General features: G+C 36.9%; 1 protein-coding gene across 1 annotated transcript in view; it reads right to left on the bottom strand.

The window, feature by feature from the left end:
• The window catches only part of LOC108782870 (uncharacterized), a 34,800-nt gene that overhangs the window by 10,929 nt on the left and 2,082 nt on the right, over positions 1–21,789 (bottom strand). Inside the window, exons 4-10 of the mRNA XM_018551258.1 lie at positions 19,897–20,737; positions 18,378–18,455; positions 17,883–18,091; positions 17,453–17,688; positions 9,789–10,255; positions 3,129–8,604; positions 1,590–2,036 (exon numbers count right to left, since the gene is read on the bottom strand). Of these exons, the coding sequence (XP_018406760.1) occupies positions 1,590–2,036; positions 3,129–8,604; positions 9,789–10,255; positions 17,453–17,688; positions 17,883–18,091; positions 18,378–18,455; positions 19,897–20,737 (7,754 nt within the window). The remainder of the gene's footprint in view (positions 1–1,589; positions 2,037–3,128; positions 8,605–9,788; positions 10,256–17,452; positions 17,689–17,882; positions 18,092–18,377; positions 18,456–19,896; positions 20,738–21,789) is intronic.

Here is a 21,789-nt window from a genome sequence, read left to right on the forward strand (position 1 = left end):
CCTTCGATATATATTTTTTTTCTAACATGTTATGGAATCTGCTTATCTATTCTCTTCTTTTTTTAAAGAGATATATATAACATTATTGGCGGAAAGAGATAAAAGGTATACTTTCATATAAAGGTTGCGTGTCATGACTGTGTTTTATGGTTAAGTGCTAGCCAGGAAAATATTATGATGTCCAGAAAATGAAACTTTACGGTGCATGACGCAATGGATAATCATGACATAATCGTAAATAAATTAATTGAATTTATGCCAAAGAAAAGCAAGTGTGTGTGTGTGTGTGTGTGTGTAACGAAGGTGTAAGGAAGTGTCGGAGAATTGACTCGGACTTGTTATTACGCTAAATTTCACGCGACGAGTAGCACGCTTTCGCAATGTTATTCCGCTTTTCGCAGCGTTTATGCCTCCAAAGAAGACGACTAAAGAATTTGCCATTATTCGGATTGTTTAAGTTTACAGATAAAAATCACGTTCGCTCTCATACATGTAAAATGTATAAGTATACGGACCCCTTGTCTCTCTTTCTCTCACGATCAAATCGTTCAACAGTACATTTTTCAAGTATTATATTACAGGTAATTCCTTCTTACTTAGCAAAAGTTTTCAAAAATTTAATTTTGCTTATAATAAATTGTATATATCATAAAATTTTATCAAGTGGAAATTTTTTCAAAAAAGTTGGTACTTGTTTTAGTAAACAGAGCGTAGATAAGATAAGGAGTCACTGAGGAGCTATACATTTTGAATTTCCTCAAACTCCGTTTCCCGCCGTTCACCTACAAAGAAATCTACAAACGGTTTCTCTTTTGCCATGCGTTTTTCTTTACGACAACGCTCGTCGTATAATTTCATATTTACACTTAATCATTTGCATGGTTCGCGCCACGTGTGCGTGACGATGCGGCCATCTAATTTATCACGCGGGAATCACACGTATCCGCCGACTGAATTTCCTTTCATCCATGCGCGCTTTCTCCTTGTCTCTCACAAATCTAGCCTACAGATTTAAATGTGAGAGATACATTCTCTATCTTTTTTCATTTTTGTATAAAAAAAATATTTTCATAAAACGTTACATATCTATAATAAATAATAATCATTCATGTTATTATATGATTGTACATGTAATGAGGTTTAAAATTGCAGAATATTCTATAATTGATGCCTATAAAAATGTATCAAAAGTCGCATATACTTTCTCCCATTATAAAGATTATCCATTAAAATCACAAGATCTTCCTAAAGTTTTACGAGAAAGTTTACTGAAATTTTAGTCACAAAAGTTACAATAGGTTATTATCCAAGAGCTCAAGAAATAAAATCTGAATTTCAATATACAAGAAGATCTAAGAATTCTTCTACTCAAAATATTACACACACACACACACACACACACACACACACACACACACACTCATTTTTATCTAACATATTCATCTTTAAATAAAAAAATTAGACGCTAATATACAATACCTGAAATAAAGATATAATAAGAAATACTCGTTAGGAAATTCGTAATTAGAAAGCAATCGACTTTTTGTCATCCGTGAGCGATCGCTTAAAAAAATATGAATATGACTTACCCGATGTGAGCGACATCGTCTGCTGCCTCCTCGATCTAGAATTGTCCCGTTTGTTGGTGGTCGATTGCGAGCCGGAAACTTGTAGACCCGGTGCACTGACGGCACGTTTGGGTCCACTGCCGATCACACCGGATCCAATATTGCTGTTTCTAGCAAAACCGGGCGGTCGATACCGAGCGGATTTGACGCCGCTGTGCTGCGGTAGGAAATGGTAGACACTGTGCGCCTTGTGCATCGATGACAAGGTCGATGTCGGTGCCGTCGTTGCGGATGACGATAACGACGAAGTCGTCGTCAGGCCAGTCGGCGCGTTCGGCACAGGTAATCGCGGCAGGGAATTAGTAGCCGCACTGATGGCGGATTGCATACCACGTGGTAAAGTTGTTGCTCGTGATTCTCCACCATATTCTAATTCATCTTCGGTATCCTCGTCGCCGGCTGATGCACCTGCATTGATGATTAAAAGTTGTTCTTTTATCGGATAATGTTACCGATAGCGATGTATACGTGAAAGTACAATCAGTAAACGTCTCGTGAAAAATAAATGACTTCTTCGCGATTTACATGATTGTACATTATAGGTATAATTCAGATATAAACGATTTGAGGTTTTATTAGATATTCATCACTGTGTGTATGTATGCGAGTATGTATACATATATATATATATATATATTTGTTATTTGCATATAATGTCGTTCCATTTCATTTAATCTGTCGGAAATATTTATTTATGAATACTTGTGACTCATGTACGCATCAGTGTATGAAAATTATTTATTCATAAATATTATGCATTCATGAGATGCTATTCATTCATAATTAGTGATGAAGTTTGAGAAAAATAATTTTATAAAAAAATATTAAATGTTAAGTAATTTTTCTTTCATTTCTGTATATATTATACATATATATATATATATACACACACACACATATAATAAATATAGAGAATATATTATATTTTTAAATAGATATATAATACGTATATTGAAAATTATCGCAGATTTCAATAATTCTATGAAAATTTTCTTACATAAAATATTTATAAGACCTTAGTACTTTCATTATTTTATCTTTTTCATGTAATTTTACTGTTTATAATAAATAAAGCTTGTTTTTACTTGTGTAGACCTAACTGAAACAGAATCGGAATCGCGTGCAGTATAAAACACACAAACAAGGCGTGTTGCTTGCACGCTTCCTAATTCCGACTTAATTTATCAATATAAGTACAATTACATTAGACTTGCCGCACGTGTACTCTATTCATTCCACATAAAATACAACCTTATTATCAGGCTCGATCTGACTGTAGCGTCTAACGTACTCAGTCCGCAACATAGCGTAATTGCGGAAAAGGAATGCTCGAGCAACCCGCAGGATTGCTTTAAGTTGGCGAGGCAAAATCAAGCTGTAATGCCAATTACCGCTGTTTCCGCGATGTAATACGATCTACGAGAGATCACTCCGCATACAAGAGTGCACATCACTTCCATTCATTCACATCTATGCAAAGGTAGTCACGCTCAGACTCACCTGATTCTCCTCTGGTGTTAGCATCGGGAACGGATGATCTTCTCCTGTTACTCCAGATCCTCTCCTCGACGGAGCCGCCGCCAGCTCCGCCAGTTCCGGCCCCGCTTCCGCCACCAATCGAACCGCAACTCCTTACCCTGTCCAATTGTTCTCTAGAAAAACTCTTCGGATTGAATAGCAAATCGCCGGCGCTACGACGCTTCGCCGCCAGAGCACTCGCACTGACACTACCACCACTACTGACGTCACCGGAACATGCTAACAGGCTCAGTTTTGTCCTTGAATCGGCAGCCATGAGAGTAGACTCAAAGCTGCCACGCCAAGAAAACCTTTCGTAGTCACTGGCCTCTCGTTCTTCACCTTCTTGACCGGTGGTGACTGCCGGATGACTGTTGATTAGCAACAAGGGGTCGTGAGACTTCGATCTTGGTAGCAAATGTGTTGATGAAGGCGCGTTAGTGGAATCGGATGTTGAGTCATCGTCTTCAGTAGTAGACGCTGAAGATGGGGTTCGATGATGTTGAGAATACCGTCGCCATGTGGAAGGATGATGTACGGTCGGTCCGCCTTCCGAAACTTCATGCATTAGCGCTACTAGTCGGCTGCCAATATGGTGCATCACTTTGGCGATCAATGGCGGACTACTATGCGGCGTAGAATTAGCGTCCGAACTCACGCCGTCACCGGCCATTTTTGTGAAGCTCTGTACCAATTTTTGGTAGACGAAAGCAGTATCTCTACCCAAACAAGGTGTCGGTTGCATTGCAGAACCTGACCCAGGTCCTTTTATTTGCTCCTTCTCCTTGTCTGACAGAGTTGCGTCACCGCCAGCGGAAGTAGTGTCGAATTTACTGATGATTTGTTGACAACTTTGCGAGATCTGTTCCTGCAAGGCTGATCTGCGACCTCCGGCGGCGCCCTCGAGGTCGGAGCTGGTGTAATCCGAACTGTCATAAGAATCCGACCACGTATCTTCTGAGCTGAGATACTCGACGATCTCTCGCACTTGTTCATCACGTATTCCCGGCACTGTCTTCATCAATCGTGTCAGCTCATTCTCAAAATATACCAATTGCGGCGGTTTAGTACGATTCTGGACACAGAGTCGTGCTTTCGAGGTATAACCTGGTAGTCGAGGACTCGGTGCTGGAGAAACGCCGCCGGAATTTGCGCTAGTAGCATTCTGTCCTTGACTGTTCGTATTGGCAACCATCGTTTTGAAGAACTGTCGCATCTTTGACATCATGAGATTCGTTTCCTCATCACTAGACCAATTATTGAAGCTATCTTTACGTGATAATGAGGCATTCGCCAGGTGCGGCAGACTTGTATGATTTACCGGGTGCTTCAAATTGCTTTTGCCGGTTGCTCCTTTAATAGCGTTCTGACTCACGTTCTGAGGGTGCTCCGTAGTTTTAATGAGCGAACGATCTTTGTCGGCTTCTTGATCAATCTCGGTACCACCTGTTTGATTTTCATCCGGCAATTTCTGATGCTGAAGAAGATCGTCGCAACTACCAACAAAGCCTGAATCCCGCGATTGTTGTTTCGATCGTTGGCCGTCAATTAAATTCACCGAAACTGAATTTCTCGAATCCATCTGCGAGGACGAGGCCGCGTTCAAAGTATTGCTATTATTTGTAAAAGTGGACGGCGAAGAAGACGAAGATAGAACGGATTCTGGCTGCGGAGTCTTCGCTCTGTCCGAGTCCTCAGAGTTCCCTTCGTTTTCGTTTTCCATCACAACTTCGTTCATCAGTGTCATTTCTCTGTTAGGTTCCGGCGTCTTGTTCCGATCATCTGACACGCGTGGACTTTGAGTTCCCAGATTTCGCGGTTTTTTCTTCTTGCGTTTTACGGTGTCGAATTGACCGTCCGTGCCAAATACAGCGGTTTGACCATCTTCAGTACCATCAGTTTCTGTTGAGGAGCCTTCAGATTGAGTCTCTTGCGCGTCTTGATTAAGGCTTAGATCTTGAAGAGAATTTTGCGAACTCAGATTTTGTGAACTCTGTGTGAGAGCCAATAAATTATCCAGCGAAGAACTATGAGATCTTCCTGTACCTCTCGCACGCACTAGTTTTTTTCTTCTTTGCGCTTCTGGACTTGGTCTGCCTTCGGAATCGCTTCCTACTGAACCATCAGAATCTCTTCTATCCTGATCGAAGCCGAGAAATTCTGACAGATAATATTTTTCCAGCCTAGAAGAATTTAGGAAACCGTCACTGTTATTCGACCTGTCCTGGTTTTGACCACTGCCGTTAGTTTCGTCTTGGCCGAGCGACTCCAATCCCTCGGAATAAATCGACGAGGTTTCTGACAAGCTGTCGACCTCGCGCGAACCCATACTGGAGCTATTTCCATCACCTCCCAATCCAAAAAAGAAATATTTTTCCAATTCTGAAGCAGAAGGTGGTCGCGGTTTTTTCGAAGGACTTCCCGCAGCCAAACTAGGCTCCGTTTCACTTTCCTCACAGGATTCCTCGACGATCGTGTGCAAGGTAAAATCGATCGCCTGTCTACGATAGCCTCTGAGTTCTTCTTCACGATCACCGAAGTTATTAGCTTCATCTTCGGAGCTTTCTTCCGTGGCAGTGGTCGCGCCTGGCTCGTCTTCATCGTGGGATACTTCTTCTACCCAGGAATCATCATCAGCTAGACCTTCTTCGAGTATAATAACGCCACCATTACCCGAATTATCGTCACTAGACTGCGACGAAACACGATAATCCGAGCGATCCTTCGATACGTCATCCGCATTCTCCTGTCGACAATTGAGTGGCTTCGGCACGTTCTTCACGGACACGTCGTCGCTTTCACTAGCGCTACCAACACTCAATCCACTATCCACTTCAAGCTCGGCTGATTGATGACTCGTCGTGACGGCGGAGACCGCGACTGCGGCTGGCAATCTTTTCACCATCAGCGGCTTACGCGGAGCATTTTTACGATGTAATTGCGGTTCACTCGCCGCCTCCAATGCCAGCTGGAAGTAGCCGGCCAGACCTCCCTGGCTTCTAGCCGAATGGATCTCATTCGGTTGCAGCAATGTCGTGGTGTCCGACGTGACGACGCTTACCGGCTGATATGACGCTTCTTGAGTAATCATCACGAGACTTCTATACTTATTGCTACCGCTAGTATTGTTACTGCTGTTGTGCTGAGCCGAGTCTCTGGCAAGGTCCTTGGCCGACGCTTGGCCGTCAGCTGGGAATCCATTCTCCTGCCGAGTGCACGGGCGTCGCTCGACTGAGCGAAACCGTGTCGCGTCCCCCTCTTTGGAGCATTCACCACTACCACTAACACCGTTACCATCACCATTTCCTCCCACCTGAACGGCAATCTCGCCTCTCACCGGGCCGTCATGCGCAATGTCCACCTTGCTGCCGTTGCCGTCTTGCTCCTCCGCGCTCCCCATCATCTCCTGGATTCTGCTGGTTGATATCGCATCGCCTATGTCAGCTTGTACGCGCTTCTCACCCACCGCTACTGCCGTCGGGTCGTTGTCTCCTGGCCCGCCATCTTGACCGCCGCGACGACACGTAACGGAGCGATAGCCCTCATCATCGTCTTCGTCGTCGTCGTCGTCCTTCGCGCCGATCATCGACTTTATCGAAGACCGCCCGCTGATCAATCTCTCAGACTGCATGCTCTGCTTGGCGCCGCTCTTCGTCATTGTCGGACTTGTTTTGTCATAATTATTGCTAAGATGATAACCATTTTTCTTGATGCCTTTTGAAATATCTTCCGTTTTTTTCTTACCGATTTGATATAATAATTCGTTGTTGATTGCGACAATTTCGTTACTGTAATCAAAAGATGACTCGATTGGAGTCACCTCGTATTCGTGAAGCTCATCACTGCTTACCTCACTACCCGTAGTATTGCTCTCGTTACTGGTGCAACTGTCAGTAAACGCGTCGGCAATGATATCGACATTCGAACAATCTGCCTCCGATAAACGCTGCTTATCTCCTTGCTTTTCGCAATCGTTCGTTGTTATGATCGATCGCGTAATCTGCCCACTATCGGAATCTCCAAGTCTGTCTTGATGATTGACGTCAGTCTTTTCGGGAGCTGAAGTTTCGGAGGAAATTTCTGAAATTTCGAGAGAATCTGGTACAATTGTTAAATCCCAGGTGTCGCTTGAAGGTGACTTTGGACATTCGATCAGACCATTCTGCAAAATCTTTTTTGATGTATTAACAACTTCGGAGCAGATTTGTATTTCCGAAACAAGTTTTTCGTTTTTGCGAACAACTGCATATTGATCGATGCTATCAGGATCAAGCATCCTAATGGACTTCAATTCGATTCGGTTATCAGAACAATCATTATCATCTGCAAGATATAATTCTTCTGGGATCGATCGACGTTGTAATAAAAGAGGAAGTTGTTTATTATCATTATCACTTTCGGTTTTTTTATTGCGACTTCTTCGTTTGTCAATTAAATTAGTAGCAGATTTATTCAATAGTTTATCGTCGCTTTTAAGCTGGTCATTGCTAAAGATATAAGTCTTGGAACGCCTTTTAGATTCTTCTAATTCGTTCTTGTTTGCTTCCCGTTCATTCTCCATGAGAATATCTTCATTCAGTAATCTCACATGTTGCAATACTACCGGTTCTTCTTCAGGAATCGCAGTAACGCGTTTCAAAGTCACACCACCTTCTGCAGCAGAATCCGAATCATCCTCTTCATTATCTTCGATGTCGTTGTCGCTGGTGTACGAGTCATCATTTACCACAAATACCTTAGAGAATCTATGCGAGCTAGAATCCTCCTCTAGATCGCTGCTATCTGCCGATGATCTTCCGGACGAGCTGCCCGAATCCTCTCGCGAGTGCTGATACATTCCTTGTGTACTCCTCTCGAAGGATGACAATAATGAATCTTCACAAGTGGCCTCTCCGTTCCTTTCTGTCTCTTCTTTACCTTCTTTGTTCTCTGCTTCGGTGTTATTCGTTTTTTCTGACTTCTTTTTATTCTTTATGGAGGAGGAGCTAGACTCGTTGATGTCCTTCGCCAGCAAGTTCTTTTTCCTAAGTTCTTCAGTCTTCAATACGTCGTTCGCTTCGTCTCTCACATCTTGACTTATTTGAGAAGACTCGATATTCGTTCCGGTCGTTATTGTTTCAGTTATTGGACCGTATAATCTCGGAGTCAACACCTGATCAGGCGGACTGAAAGTGCAGGTGGTTGGATCGAAGGCGCCGGCGAGCCGGGGGTCCAGACGTGCGCCATGAAGAGGCTGGTTGAATCGAGGATGCCAGGCGAACCAAGGTGCCGCTGAGTCACCTCGTAACCTCAGAGTTCCCGGCTCGGCGTGACCGTCACTGCGACTTATCATGGACGATGCAGCTACCGCAAAATCACCGGTCCACAGAGCAGCCGGTACCGGCACTGGATACGGAACAGGGACCGGTATAGGTACCGGTACCGGAAGCACGTTTGTACTTCGGGAACCACCGCAGGCCTGAATAGAATGACAGGATAATGGCTCGCGATTTCTTTATCTTGAAAGGTGTAATTTTTTCTCTATTTTTTATTTTGCTTGAAATATTGTAATTTATTTGTCTTTCACTGAATAAATAAATTTTGACTCATTCAATTTAATTTGTATGGAATTGACTAATTATACCTATTCTCTACTGTTCAAAAATTTCAACAATATTTTTACTAACAATTATATATTTTTTTAAATATAAGATATAAAATTATATTATGATATAATTTCTTATTTTTGGTCACGAAAATATTCAACAAAGTCGCGAAAGTGCCGAAAAATAATTTTAAAGGAAATAATAAGCAAACGAAACTGTCATGTATATCGATTAAAAGATATATCAATTTCAAATTTTGCACTAGGAAGATAAATTATGTTTTCTTACATTATTAAAATTTTAATTAATGTACAAAAAATCTATTAAATGTTTTATTTTCTATAAATACATTCTACTTATGAGAATTATAAATAGAGAAATATAGGTTATAACAACTCAAAAGCGAGCAGTGATAACTCGAGTATGAAGCGTTTATCGATCGGTGTAATCAACGTGAGGCGTCGCTCGATATACGAGTTCTCGAGTTTATTGACAAGTGTGACCGTGAATTCCGCATAGTTGCCGTGCGACTCTCTTCGCTAGTAGAACGTGAATGATTAATTTAGCTGCAGCAATGTGTTTGTCAAACGGATGCACAACCAGCGGCACCTAGTCGCGGTCACATGATTTGTGTTCATGACCAAAGAAAACTGTTCTCATCGCGCGTAACATCGTCTTTTTATTCAATTTATTTATGAAATTGTTTCATGAGTAAAAATTATGTTTTAATGTACAGTTTATATTAAATCAAATAAATAAATTTATTAAAAATTAATTAAAAGGATTCACAGAAAGTTACTATAAAACAATGACTATAAATCATATGCTGAAGAGAATTATATTATTAGATTTATGACATATTATTGAAAATCATTAATATTGAATAATTGAATCTTTGATGAATTTTTAGACGAAAATATAGGTAATTGAAATTATCCTTCTTTCAGATTTATTTATAAAAGTACGTCAAACTTCTGCATTAATTTAATAATTAATTTCTTTCAAACGTATCATATATGAATGAGATGAGATGTATGATATATTATAATAAAGATACCTGACAAGCAGCGGAACCGCGTCCTGGACAGCAACTCCAAACGTCTTGACCGATGGTGTCTGCTGTACCAGCGACGTTAACACCAGTGCCGACAGTGACAATTGGTGTTGTTGGTAATGGCAGAGAGCCGCTTTCGAAGTAGTCCCAGTCGCAGTCCTCGAGCGACTGCGCGTGATGGTGGTGACTGCCGTTGCGCGGCAGTCCGTTCAGGTAGGACGAGCTCGAGCAACTACTGTCGGCATCATCCTCCTCGCGGCCCGACGACGAGTCCGAGCTGATAAACACCAGCCGTCTGTAGTCCACCACGGATGCTGGCTGATCCTGACCTGGACCACCTGTCGCAGGATTAGGACTGCGCTGTCGACTGCTTCCACCCCCGCGTCCGATCAGGTTTAAGGTCTGCAGGCTCTGCAGATCCTCGCCGCCGCAGCAAGATCTTGCGTGCGATCTCCCACGTCGTCGCGAACCTTTTTTTAACAATTTTGTTCTTCATTCACTCGTTTATGCCGATTGATTTAGATCGATAAAATCATGAAGATAGACAAATAAAAGATAAAATTTTCTAATAAATTGGATTTATCAACTCAATTAAAATGTTAATAATCATTCGTATCAATTTAGCTTTTAGAGTTTTGATAGTTTAAATTCAAAATGATATAAATCGATCTCAGTAAAATCATAATTAAGTTTGATTTTGTATTATTAATTTCTTCTAAAATAATTCATTAATTTTCCAAGACGTAATCAGTTTATTAATTGTATAAATGCATAACCTTTCTGCAATAATTTTATTAAATAAATTATTTGGATCTACTAAAATTATGTATAGTATTCGGACTAGAGAAGATTCTAACATAATAAACGATTAAATTATTATTATATCAAAGAAATATAAATTATCGCCATTAATAAATAAATTATTTTAAAATTCTTCGAAAATATGATCTTTTAAAAGTTAGAGAAAAATTGAAGAAATGTAAGTGAAGTAATTCCAAAGTAGTTTATAGAGCAGTATAGCGATCTAATGAAGAGCATGATACAAAGTTGCAATTATAGTGATCCACCAAAGAGTTGACATCCCGAGGAAGACAGCTGCATAACGGAGCATATCTCTTGTGGAGTCTCACTTACGCTACAGGCGGTGGACAAATTACGATGCTGTTAGAAGCAACCGGCTGAACACGCGCAAAAGCTCGCGGTAATGTTTTCCTAGCTTGGAAATAATTTCTGAATATTATGAGCGTGTTTGCTCGCACACGGCGCTAACGAACCGTTGGTAAATTCTGACTTTTGATGATTACAATCCTGAAATGTGACAGCGCGTTCGTTTACAGGCTCGCTCGATTGATTAATCAATCGCGAAGAAATGTATGATCGAGAGCGTAGGTATACATATATATATATATATAATATAGTCAACATTGCAGTCAATACGGTGGCAAAAATTTAGTCCAGCTAGAAATCCAGCATGTAAGAAAACAAGCATCGTGTGCCGCTGGCTTAATTTGTTAAAATCAAGAATCGGAAACCTCTCTTTTGTTAGGATTATCTGTTTAATCGATATTAAAATTTTTCATTTTTTTTTTAAATTGAAGATGATACAATATGTTGATACATAAGAAAAGAAAAAAATAGTATAAATTTCGACTATTCACGAAGTATATACTAATAATAATGATAATGAAATAGGAAAGTGGTATGATAATAAGCAACGTAATACATCGCGTGTACGAAAAACTCTTTGTACTTTGTGACTTTGCTTACGCGTGTGTCAGCGACATAAGTAGGAAGATTGGATTTACATGTATCTATTGTACAGTCCGAAACACACACACGTATATACAAAATGCACTTTTAGCGCGCAATCCGCCAGCGGAACGGCGCGCAGCGGCGTCTAAACCTTTTCTTGGTTACGTTACACCGCCTTAGTTCTATTTGTTTCCCTCAATACCTCTTTACCGTGCTACTACCGTGCGCGATATAAATTACATCTTTTGCGAGCGCGTGAATCCGCTTCACACAACTGCCAAACGATTGCGAAATCCCGACGGTGCACAGCGCTTCTTCGTGAAGAATTTGAATGATCCTTGCAAAAACGTAAACATTTTATGCTGACAATAAGATAAAATACTAAAATTATTTCACTAGTTTCTTAATTTCTTAGTTCCGTATCTCGTGCGTGTTTATTTATTTCCGTTTCTTACATATTAAATTTTTTAAAGATTTTTTTCTTCCTTTCTTTGTTCTAATTAAAATTCTCTTTTTCATTACTCGTTTGTTCTGTATTATGCACTTCTCGTACATGAGATAAGAAAAAATAGGACACGGTCAAGTACTGTGGCGGTTTATCGTGAATGGGACACGAAAGAGAAGAATCAGCGTGCTTCGTTGGCGCGTTTATATGCCTGCTTTTTACGCGTCGCTGAATTACCTGGTCAATGGCATGAGGGAGGCCCATCGTTTCTAACCGTGTGTATGATTTTTCCGCGGGGGCCCCTCGTGTTATTACCACCAACCGGACTTTCCTGACTTCTCGTGAATGGCGCTGAGAAATAGAGAGAGAGGCACGAAAAAACGGAAACAAAGATGACAGAGGTAGATCAAATGAAAGAGAGATTTCCGAATTCCAATTTGTGTGAAATAAGAATGGTAGAAGTCGTGAATTTAAATCTTTATCGAGAATGAAAATTGAATAGACGAGAAAAAATTAAAATAGATCTATAATTTTTTTATGAAGTATGTATGTATAATAATCAAAAATAAAATTCAAAGCCGATTATATGTATACGTAGCATGAAACAAACCTCATTTTTATTCTAAAATCTGTAATTGTCAACTCTAGAGTTAGATAAATCCATAATTCGTAAGATCTACTTTGAATATGCATCCATATAAATCTTGTAAATTATGAGCTTACTTCATACTTGTATTGAAGTCTACAATTGTTAGTGCTGAAGTAAGTCTATAATTTATTATATGTGATCCGCTTTAAATATTAAATTATATTTAGCTTATCGTTAAAGACATGAAATAGGACTAATAAAATACTAAGCAGTAGAATATAATAATAAACTAATTTTTTGAGAAATTAAAATTTTAGAATTTTGAAAGAAAAAAATATTGAAATTTCTTTTCCATGAAATTAAAATGTCAATAGTTGAAATAACTTCGATAAAATCTTTTTTCAATTTTATAGAGAACTACAGTTAATCTTTTAATTATTAAAAAGCACTAACATAAAATCAATTATATTTTTGGAATTTTCTTGGTTGCAATTGTATTTATATATATTTGCATTTTATATGTATTTATATATATATTACATTAATTATAAGTCTCTAAAAATAGCATGCGATAAAAAGGAAATTGTTAGCATAATATAAACTTGATATAATATAATATTATATATATATATATAAACTTCAAAATGACTACAGAGGGAGGAAGGGAGTTCAATTTAAACAGGTTCTAAAGTCGCTGATAGGTAGGGGTCGAGAATTAATTTGTACACCTAATATTTAAAACCGTTTTAGTACAGTTTTAAGATATCACAAATCAATCAATATTAGCATTTTATAAGACATTTGAAATAAGGAAGGGCTATGAATATCTACGACTGATTTTTCTTTGCGAACATTTAAAGCGAAGCGTGATCGTGCGGTAACTATTCGTGAAAAAATGGTCGGCACCAAAGTCGTCAAATAACATTTCTCTTGATCGCAAAAACTTTGTAAGACTTTTGACGCTGTCTGTCACCGAAATATGATCTCATTGAACCTTAGCAAATAACTTGGAGTTCTACCTTAGATTTTTCTAGTCTTTTCATCGAATGATTTGACTGTCATTACATATAGGTAAAGATTTTATACATTTGAAGCATACAAAATCACACACTTCGTAAAATTTCTAAAAAAAATTTTTTAAGAAAGATCTAAAAAATTTTCGAAGAGAAATTTTTGAAAAATGTATAATTTATTATCAATGATGGCTCACAGCACGGGAAAAACTAATGACTGTGTATGTGTATGTGTAATTTATAATTGTGTCAAACATATGATTCTGAAATGCATAAAAAGCAGAAAGTTTTTTGTCGATATCGTTATTTTGGGACAAAATGTAATCATACATTTCTTTTTAAGAAATACTTTCTTCGATATCAAAAAAGAACTCATTCTTACATGTTAACGAAGATGTATATACCTTCTCAACTTTTTTATCGAATTATATTGTTTCTTTCATTGATCTTCCAAGAATATATGCAAATTGGTTTGACAAAGCTGAAACGTCCGGTTACCACTTTCAAGCGTCCAGAAAAAAAACGAGGAAACCGGCAACGCGGGGGATTGAATTCTTCGATTCTCTTGTCGCGAAATAGAGGTGGCTTTGGTCACCACGCCAACTCGAAGAAGGTGAGGCGAGCGATTCGCGTGGGCTACCGCCGCTAAACTGAGAGCGTCTACACCGAGAGGCACACCTGAATCCCGCGCAGCGTCGGTCACTACCTTACTACGACGCCTATAGTATCCCAACGCTATAGTGTATTTCGTCGTGCTATATCGGGTGACTAATTCGACAAAGCAATTTCCCATCTTCCTTTTTTCACCTTGCAACCCTATTTTAACTAAAAAAAACTTGATATCTCATTGACCAAAGACGATGAAGATATCTTTTTCGCGAACAAAAACTTAAAGATTTTAGGTCGCGCGTCGTATTTATAGTCGGTTCTTATTTTCAAATCATTAAGTAATCTTTTAAAATGCTGATACGGCTGAGTTATTAACTCATGACATCTTAGGACTATATATAAGAATGTATTACACGCACTTTTTAAGAAAATAAGAAAATTATGAAAAAATGACAGGTTTTTCTATATTGTGTATTTGAAAGTAATACAAAAAAGTTTAACGACAATTTAAAACCTATATATATAGTGAAAGAAAAGATTGGCTGAAGATAGTATAGCATTTTTAATTTGGCAGTTGTAGCCAATCTTTTTTTTTTTGTGTAGATTAAAAATTATTTCAATAAGAAGTAAATATATTTTTAAAAATAAGATAAAATACGTGAAAAAAAAAGATTTAAATCATAAAATTGTATTGTTAAAAATAATGACATTATTGAACTGTTTCATGTATGTATAACATTAATTTTTATACAAAAAGAGATTTCCAATTTACTTTTAGCAAAAACTATACATATTGAGACGGTTTTAAATATAACAATCTTATACGAATATCGAGGCTTTTGGAATATATTACGATTCCATCTAAAGTAATTAATTTAAAAAATCAATTAAAACATTGTATTTTTTTCTTATCTTTAATATCAATCAAAATGTAACCATGCCAAAAGAAGATCCTTGAGATAGGAATGATGGGAGTCGTGATTTTTAAAAAATTTTTTATAATCCTACGTATTTACGCAATTATCACGTTTTGGAGTCACGGCCATGCGTTTTATTCATCGCTCGTCGAGTAATTCTGCGATAATTCTGCGACACCCCGTATATTCGCGTCGCAGGTGAGCGGACTATAGAGTGCCAGCAGGGAACGTTGTTACACTCTATTATTCCTATGCTGTTTCCCTGGGCCCCGCTTCGCTTGGCCTCACCTGCTGCCTACCGCCCGCTTTGCTCGCCATCGCGCCACGTACGGATGATTCCGTGCTAAAACGATCATGCTCGGGCAAGAATGGACGGTAGAGATAAGCAGATAGAAGTTTTATTCGGAATCTAGGGCGAGAACCTTGAGATTCATGAGCAAACTATGGCTCAAAATATGACGATAATAAACTGCCGTCAATTTAACATGTAACGATGCAGAGAAGATAACAATAAACAAATTAGCGATACGGATGTCGAACGAGATTGAGGATTATGACTAAAATGATACTCGATATACCTTGAGTAAATGAAACATTTGAGATATTAATTTACTAAATTTACAGTAGCTTGCTGTAGGTCTACTTTACATAAACGCAGGTTAAGCATACCTTTCGTCTCTCTTTCTGTTTTTTTGTTTCATCCTTGACAAAGATATTTTTGTTAAAAGGAGAAAAAGAAGCATTGTCACATTTTGATGTTGATTGCTAATCACTTCTCGTCAACAGTAAATACAAAATTACAACAATTCCGACGTAGAAAATGAGAAAGTACATCAACAATAGAAATGTGATTGACAATTGAAGTATTCTTAATAATTGCATGTTCTTTTGCAGAATGCATACACTTCGAAACAAATCACGAAGCGAGACTTACAAAATAAATCGATTTGTAAGTGAGTCATGTAATTTGCGCTCGAATCGGATTTTACAATCGTTTTTTAATATCACGCAAAATCACAGACGTGTCTGGATCATGAAGACCTACGTTGATTCGGAAATATGAATGTCAAGAGTTTTATGTATTATTAAACGTTAAATGCATTCCTTTCTTATATTCCGAATTTCACGTAACTGACGAAATATGAAATTAAGAATAATTGTTCGTTTAATGTATCTGCTTGAAACGTAATGCTTATCGGAAACGAAATGAAAACTTCGTCGGAAACAATGAAGAGAAAAGATCGATATAAGCGAAAATTGCTGATATTTTGCGAGATTATTATTGACATAATAGTTGAAAATATCATTTGACTTTTAATAACCTGTTCACAATACTGCATTAATTACGGTACAATTTTATGAACTATTATATAATATTCTGTACTCTCTACATAATTTCAGCTGGATATGATTTTACTGTCACAAAACATTTAGGCACAATGTTCAGGCCAAAAATGAATTTATTGTTTCACGGTTTAAACGTGTCTTCTAACTCTCGAGATGTCACTGAATTCGCACGGTTTTCTTAGAGAATACTGGTCGCTTGCGGACTAGAACATTTATCCAAGAGCTTCGATAATCAATGAGCTTATCATATTACAGGTGGGCTATATACTCTTTATAGTATATGTAGATATAACGATAACTGTTTAGTAAATAGAATATTACAGATAGTAAGATACAAATGAATGAAAAGGAATACTTTTACGTGCCTATAAATTTAATAATAAAAAATCTAGGTAGGAATTTTACCCGAATGAGAAATTAATTATTATTAATATTTATGAGAAATTAATCTCATATTATGATATAATTTTATTTTAATATTAATTAATCTATATATTAATTAATCTAGACATCTGCTACACATCTGTATAATGAATTCAAGTTTAAAAATCAAGAAAAGAGTTTATTTTTTGTAAACTTATTAATAAAGGAAAAAATCTCACGACTTTTCGTAATCGATTATGAGTGATTGTCGCAATATACAAACATATATCAAAAATTTAATTGAGAGTTGCGTGAGTACGCGATTGGGCAATTATGACAATTATCGGTGGGGTTAATATGCAACCAGACAGTCGCGAAAGCGAAACGATACTTAATTACCATATGATAATTATACTTGTTATTATTAATTACGGTTACGTCTTTTGAAAATGTAAATAACTTAGAGAAAACAAACAATTTTCTCTAATCTCTAATCCATTTAAATATGCAATTGTTTAAATAACAAATGTTTAATATATCAAAATTATTGTTTTAATTAGGAAAATTAGATATATATTTTAAAAATAATATATATTTTAATAATTTTATAATTGTATTACAATTGTAATTACCTTGAGCATCGAACTGTCTCCTTCGTCGCAGCATCGTCCTTCCTTGTGAAAGAATTGGGCCTGCTCTGTCGTGGCCATCTTCATTTATTTCATCCTCGCCTGCGCTGGTTGCACTGTCACGTTGCACAATTTCATCGCCGCCGATTATCGACGAAACCGAGCCATTGCCGTTTCCTCCGAAGAATTTTACTTTCCTTGCCAATTCTGCATATCCATGCAAACTGGTCTCGCTTAATCTACATAGTAAAACATATGGTAAAATTGCAATGTCTGATTTCATAAATTTTTTTGCATTTTTGAGAACATATATAATTTTGTTTTTATAAAATTAATATAATTTTTTACTTTAAAATCGAAGGAAAAATGTGTTTACACACTAAGACATTTTTTTAAAGACACTTAATATCGCTAAAATGCATGAATAATATACCTAACACTTTCGCTGCCGCTACTTTCGTATCTAGTACTGCTGTTGGATTCTCTCCTGGTTCTCGTAATAGCGTCGCGTATCCTCTGGGAGGCGGAACAGGAGTCTCCTCCGGTTTTACGTGGCAATGCAGGAGTGGGTTCGCTCTCGCTCTCCCGAGGACTGTACCTCGACGATCTTGTACTCAATGGACTGGCTTCTGGAGATAAATGCTGTTAATAAATTGAGAATTCAGTTAAATTTTTTTCAGACTGTCAAGTGTACAGTAATACATATAATAATAGTAATATAAAATATATGTGATTAATCCAAAATTTCTAATTTGATTTTAATATAATTTAAGTTTTAATTAATTTATGTTTCACAATTAAATTTTAAATGTGTACCAATTATTATTATTTGTTACAACTAAAAATATCGATAAATGTTTTACTATAAATTCGAAACGTAAATTAAATAGAATTTTTAATATTAAATTTTTACGCAAAATTATCTTACACTTGAACATCGCTTATTCGGAGTATCGTCAGTGTCATCTGGATTTGAAAATTCTTCTTTGGAGAACTTTCGTCGCACCTGCTTAAGAAATAATATATGCACGACAATATCGTAGTTAGAAGATATCTTAAGTAATTCGATAGTTATGAATACTATAAATGATAAAATCAAACGTGTGTCAAAGCCTTCTCTCTCTTTTTATAGATTATTCATAAATATGTAATCAGCACTTTTATGAGTAGGACTTTCCCGCTACTTCCCAAGAACATGCAGTTATAATATTATTTCGTAATTGCTTACATAAGAGGAATCGAACAATAATGATTTTATTCTTTATTTTTTATATTTTATACGTCTGGAATTAGTTAATTGCTGCCTTAAAAAGATTTAAGTATACAGAAAAGAAATATATACATTTTGAAAAACTTGTCTAAAAAGTTCATTTAATATAGTATAATAAATTTTAAAGAAAAGTCGAAATTTTGTGTATAAAAAAAGGTTTAATTTTAATATAACTTGACAAAAAAATGATTTATGTGAAAATAATGATTGATACATCTATATGGACCGGATATTTTAAAAAATCATTCAGCATGTAAAATTAGTAATTGTTGGAATTTTGTTTTTAAATTACATATATTGAGATGAATTCCAAGTAGTACTAATAAAATTTGTAGCTACAAATGAAAATATTTATCTGTTTCTTGTACTTTAGAATAGATGTACCATGCTAAATTCGCGAAGGAAGTTATATAACACACTATATTTTTTATTTTAGTTTTTCTTCTAGTATAAAAGTTGCGAATTTTTTTTTATTTTTATAAGGAACTGTAGAACTATAAAAAAAATGTTAGAACTGTCATTATTTTTTTTATATTATTAATAGAATATGCTAACTTCACATATAGATCCCACTTTTGAGTATCTGTGAAGTTAGCACGACATTCTGCATATTAATATGAAAGAAATAATGACAGTATCTGCACTAGTATTTTTCATCGTTTTACAGTTTTTTATAAAAATAAAAAAGTTCTGTATGTTTTATCTATACTAAAAAAGTAAAAATAAAAAAATTGCAACCGAATATTCATTTACAAATAATTGTAGAGTTAAAATCTCTGCTGGTATACTAACTAAAAATATGATTGAAATTGCGATACAAAATATTAGTACGACACTTTTTCTTCAAATATCGTGTTGTCTTTTGTACAGACCTGTTTACTAAGGCTTTTTTACTCAGTATACTATCTACTTCTGTATAAATGTTGAATAATTTTTTAGCATCCTGTATAAGAATGTTGTATTACTTTTCTCATTAAATGTAATAATATTTTTTAATATCATGATTAATGAAAGTGAAAGTGAAAAATGAAATATCACGAATATATTTAATTCTTGACAAAAAAAGGCCTGTTTCGCAAAGAATCGTGCCGATAACACCTCCACACACACGCGCGTGGATACGCCTGCTTGTATCGCGCCCACATGCCACAAACAATACACAAACATATTCACTGACCACTTGGAACTCGTCCGGCCTCTTTCCGTAACCGATCTCCAGTGAACCCTTTCTTTCAATGGTGATTCCAATGACATCACAGTCACTGCTGACATCCAGCAATTGTTCGATGGCGTCCCGCGTGTCCTTTTCGTTGTTGTCCTGTCCCAGACAGACCTTTTCTGCGACTGATTCGATCGGTTCTCGGGTCGCTAGCAATTGCTTCTCGTCTATTGCTTCGTTACCCAAGACCATCGTGTCTTGTTCTCGCATTCGCTCGTCCTGCATCCTGTTTTCCGCAATAATCATGTCGATCATCCTCACGACTTGAACCGCATCAACCTTCTCCTTTGATTGCGCGTCCAGTACTGTTGAGTTCGGTTCGATCGAGGTATGTACTTCCTCTCTTCCCGATGACGATCTTTCGGCGTCGTTGGCGTTGTCCTTGCCGTCCTCACACTTCGTTCTGTTCTGCTCGTCGGTAGCTTTCAATCTTACCGCACCGCCCACAACCTCCGTTCTTTCTTGCTTCTCCTGTTGCTTTCCTTTCGCGGATTCCTTGATCGAATTCGCGCTGTCCCTGCCCACGTCCTCGCGGCTATTCTCACGACGAAAGATCCTTATTCCCGACTTACAGACTTCGTCCTTGTTAGTATACGCTTGTGAAATGACAAGTGACGGGGACTTGCTTTCTTCCTTGAAATCTTTTCGCGCAGATCTGGATGTAAGACGGATGTCGTCCTTGCTATCTTGCCTTTTCAATCGCTCCTCCTTATTGCGGGAGGATAACAGTTTTGGAATCAAACTCGGCACGCTTATGTCCTCGCGACTGCGACGCAAATCATCAGTGCTTCCTCTATATCTATAGGACAATAACGTATTAAATTAACATATTAGTAATAATAATGTGTATATTATATACATATATGTTTAAATATATTATTAAATATACGTTTAAATATTATATATTATTGTACTGACTGTGATGCCACTTACATTGGTCAAACGAAATGAAAATTAATTACGCGTCTTAACACTAAACGTACCGAGATTTAATATATACCTATTTGTAGTGTAACCGATCAAATGACCTGTCGTGATAAATAACGCTAGGCTACACGTGTTTATCAGATTTAACAAATAAAAATATAAATAAATGATGTAAAATTAATTATATATTAATTGTATATATTTAATAGAAAAAATCATGAAGTCAAATGTGAAAAAGCGATAACATATTATGCGAATTTTCTAATCAAAAGTTACAATCGGTCATTTGACCGGATCGTGGTACGTTTAGTGTTAAAGAACACAAGCTGTTATAATTAAACCTTCCAAGAATTCAATTTAAATCTACAAAACGACAGTATTATACGATTTCCTGAAATTTTCCTTCCCATAATTAAAAAGTAGTATTTTCCCTCCCCTTCACTTACATATCACTCCCCTCTCTATTTCCTCTCCTCTCCTTTTTCTCATTACATATAAGTACCGCTAAGTAACTTACTTTTCAATACTATTGTATTATTTTATTTTTATTGTTTATCAGATATAAAACAAGATTAAGTGTAAAACAAGATTAAAATATAATAATAGCGTTTATGTATGGCGTAGTACTCGAATGCAGCTTATATGGTAAAAAAAGATTACGTACAGATAGATGTTGGAATTTTTTCGACATTATAATAGATATAGCCTCAACGTAATCTTTACGTAGTTCTTGTCGAAAAGAATCGAAATAATCCTGTAACATTTTATCGTAACTGTCATCATTTCCGAGATAATGGTTCTTTCATCTAGATCCGTGCATCACTTTTGTCTATGTCTGTCTATCACAGAAAGGAGATGAGAGAGAGAGAGAGAGAGAGAGAGAGAGAGAGAGAGAGAGAGAGAGAGGGAGGGAGGGAGAGGGAG

This window comes from Cyphomyrmex costatus, unplaced genomic scaffold (assembly GCF_001594065.2).
Source record: "Cyphomyrmex costatus isolate MS0001 unplaced genomic scaffold, Ccosl1.0 scaffold135, whole genome shotgun sequence".
Taxonomy (NCBI): domain Eukaryota; kingdom Metazoa; phylum Arthropoda; class Insecta; order Hymenoptera; family Formicidae; genus Cyphomyrmex; species Cyphomyrmex costatus.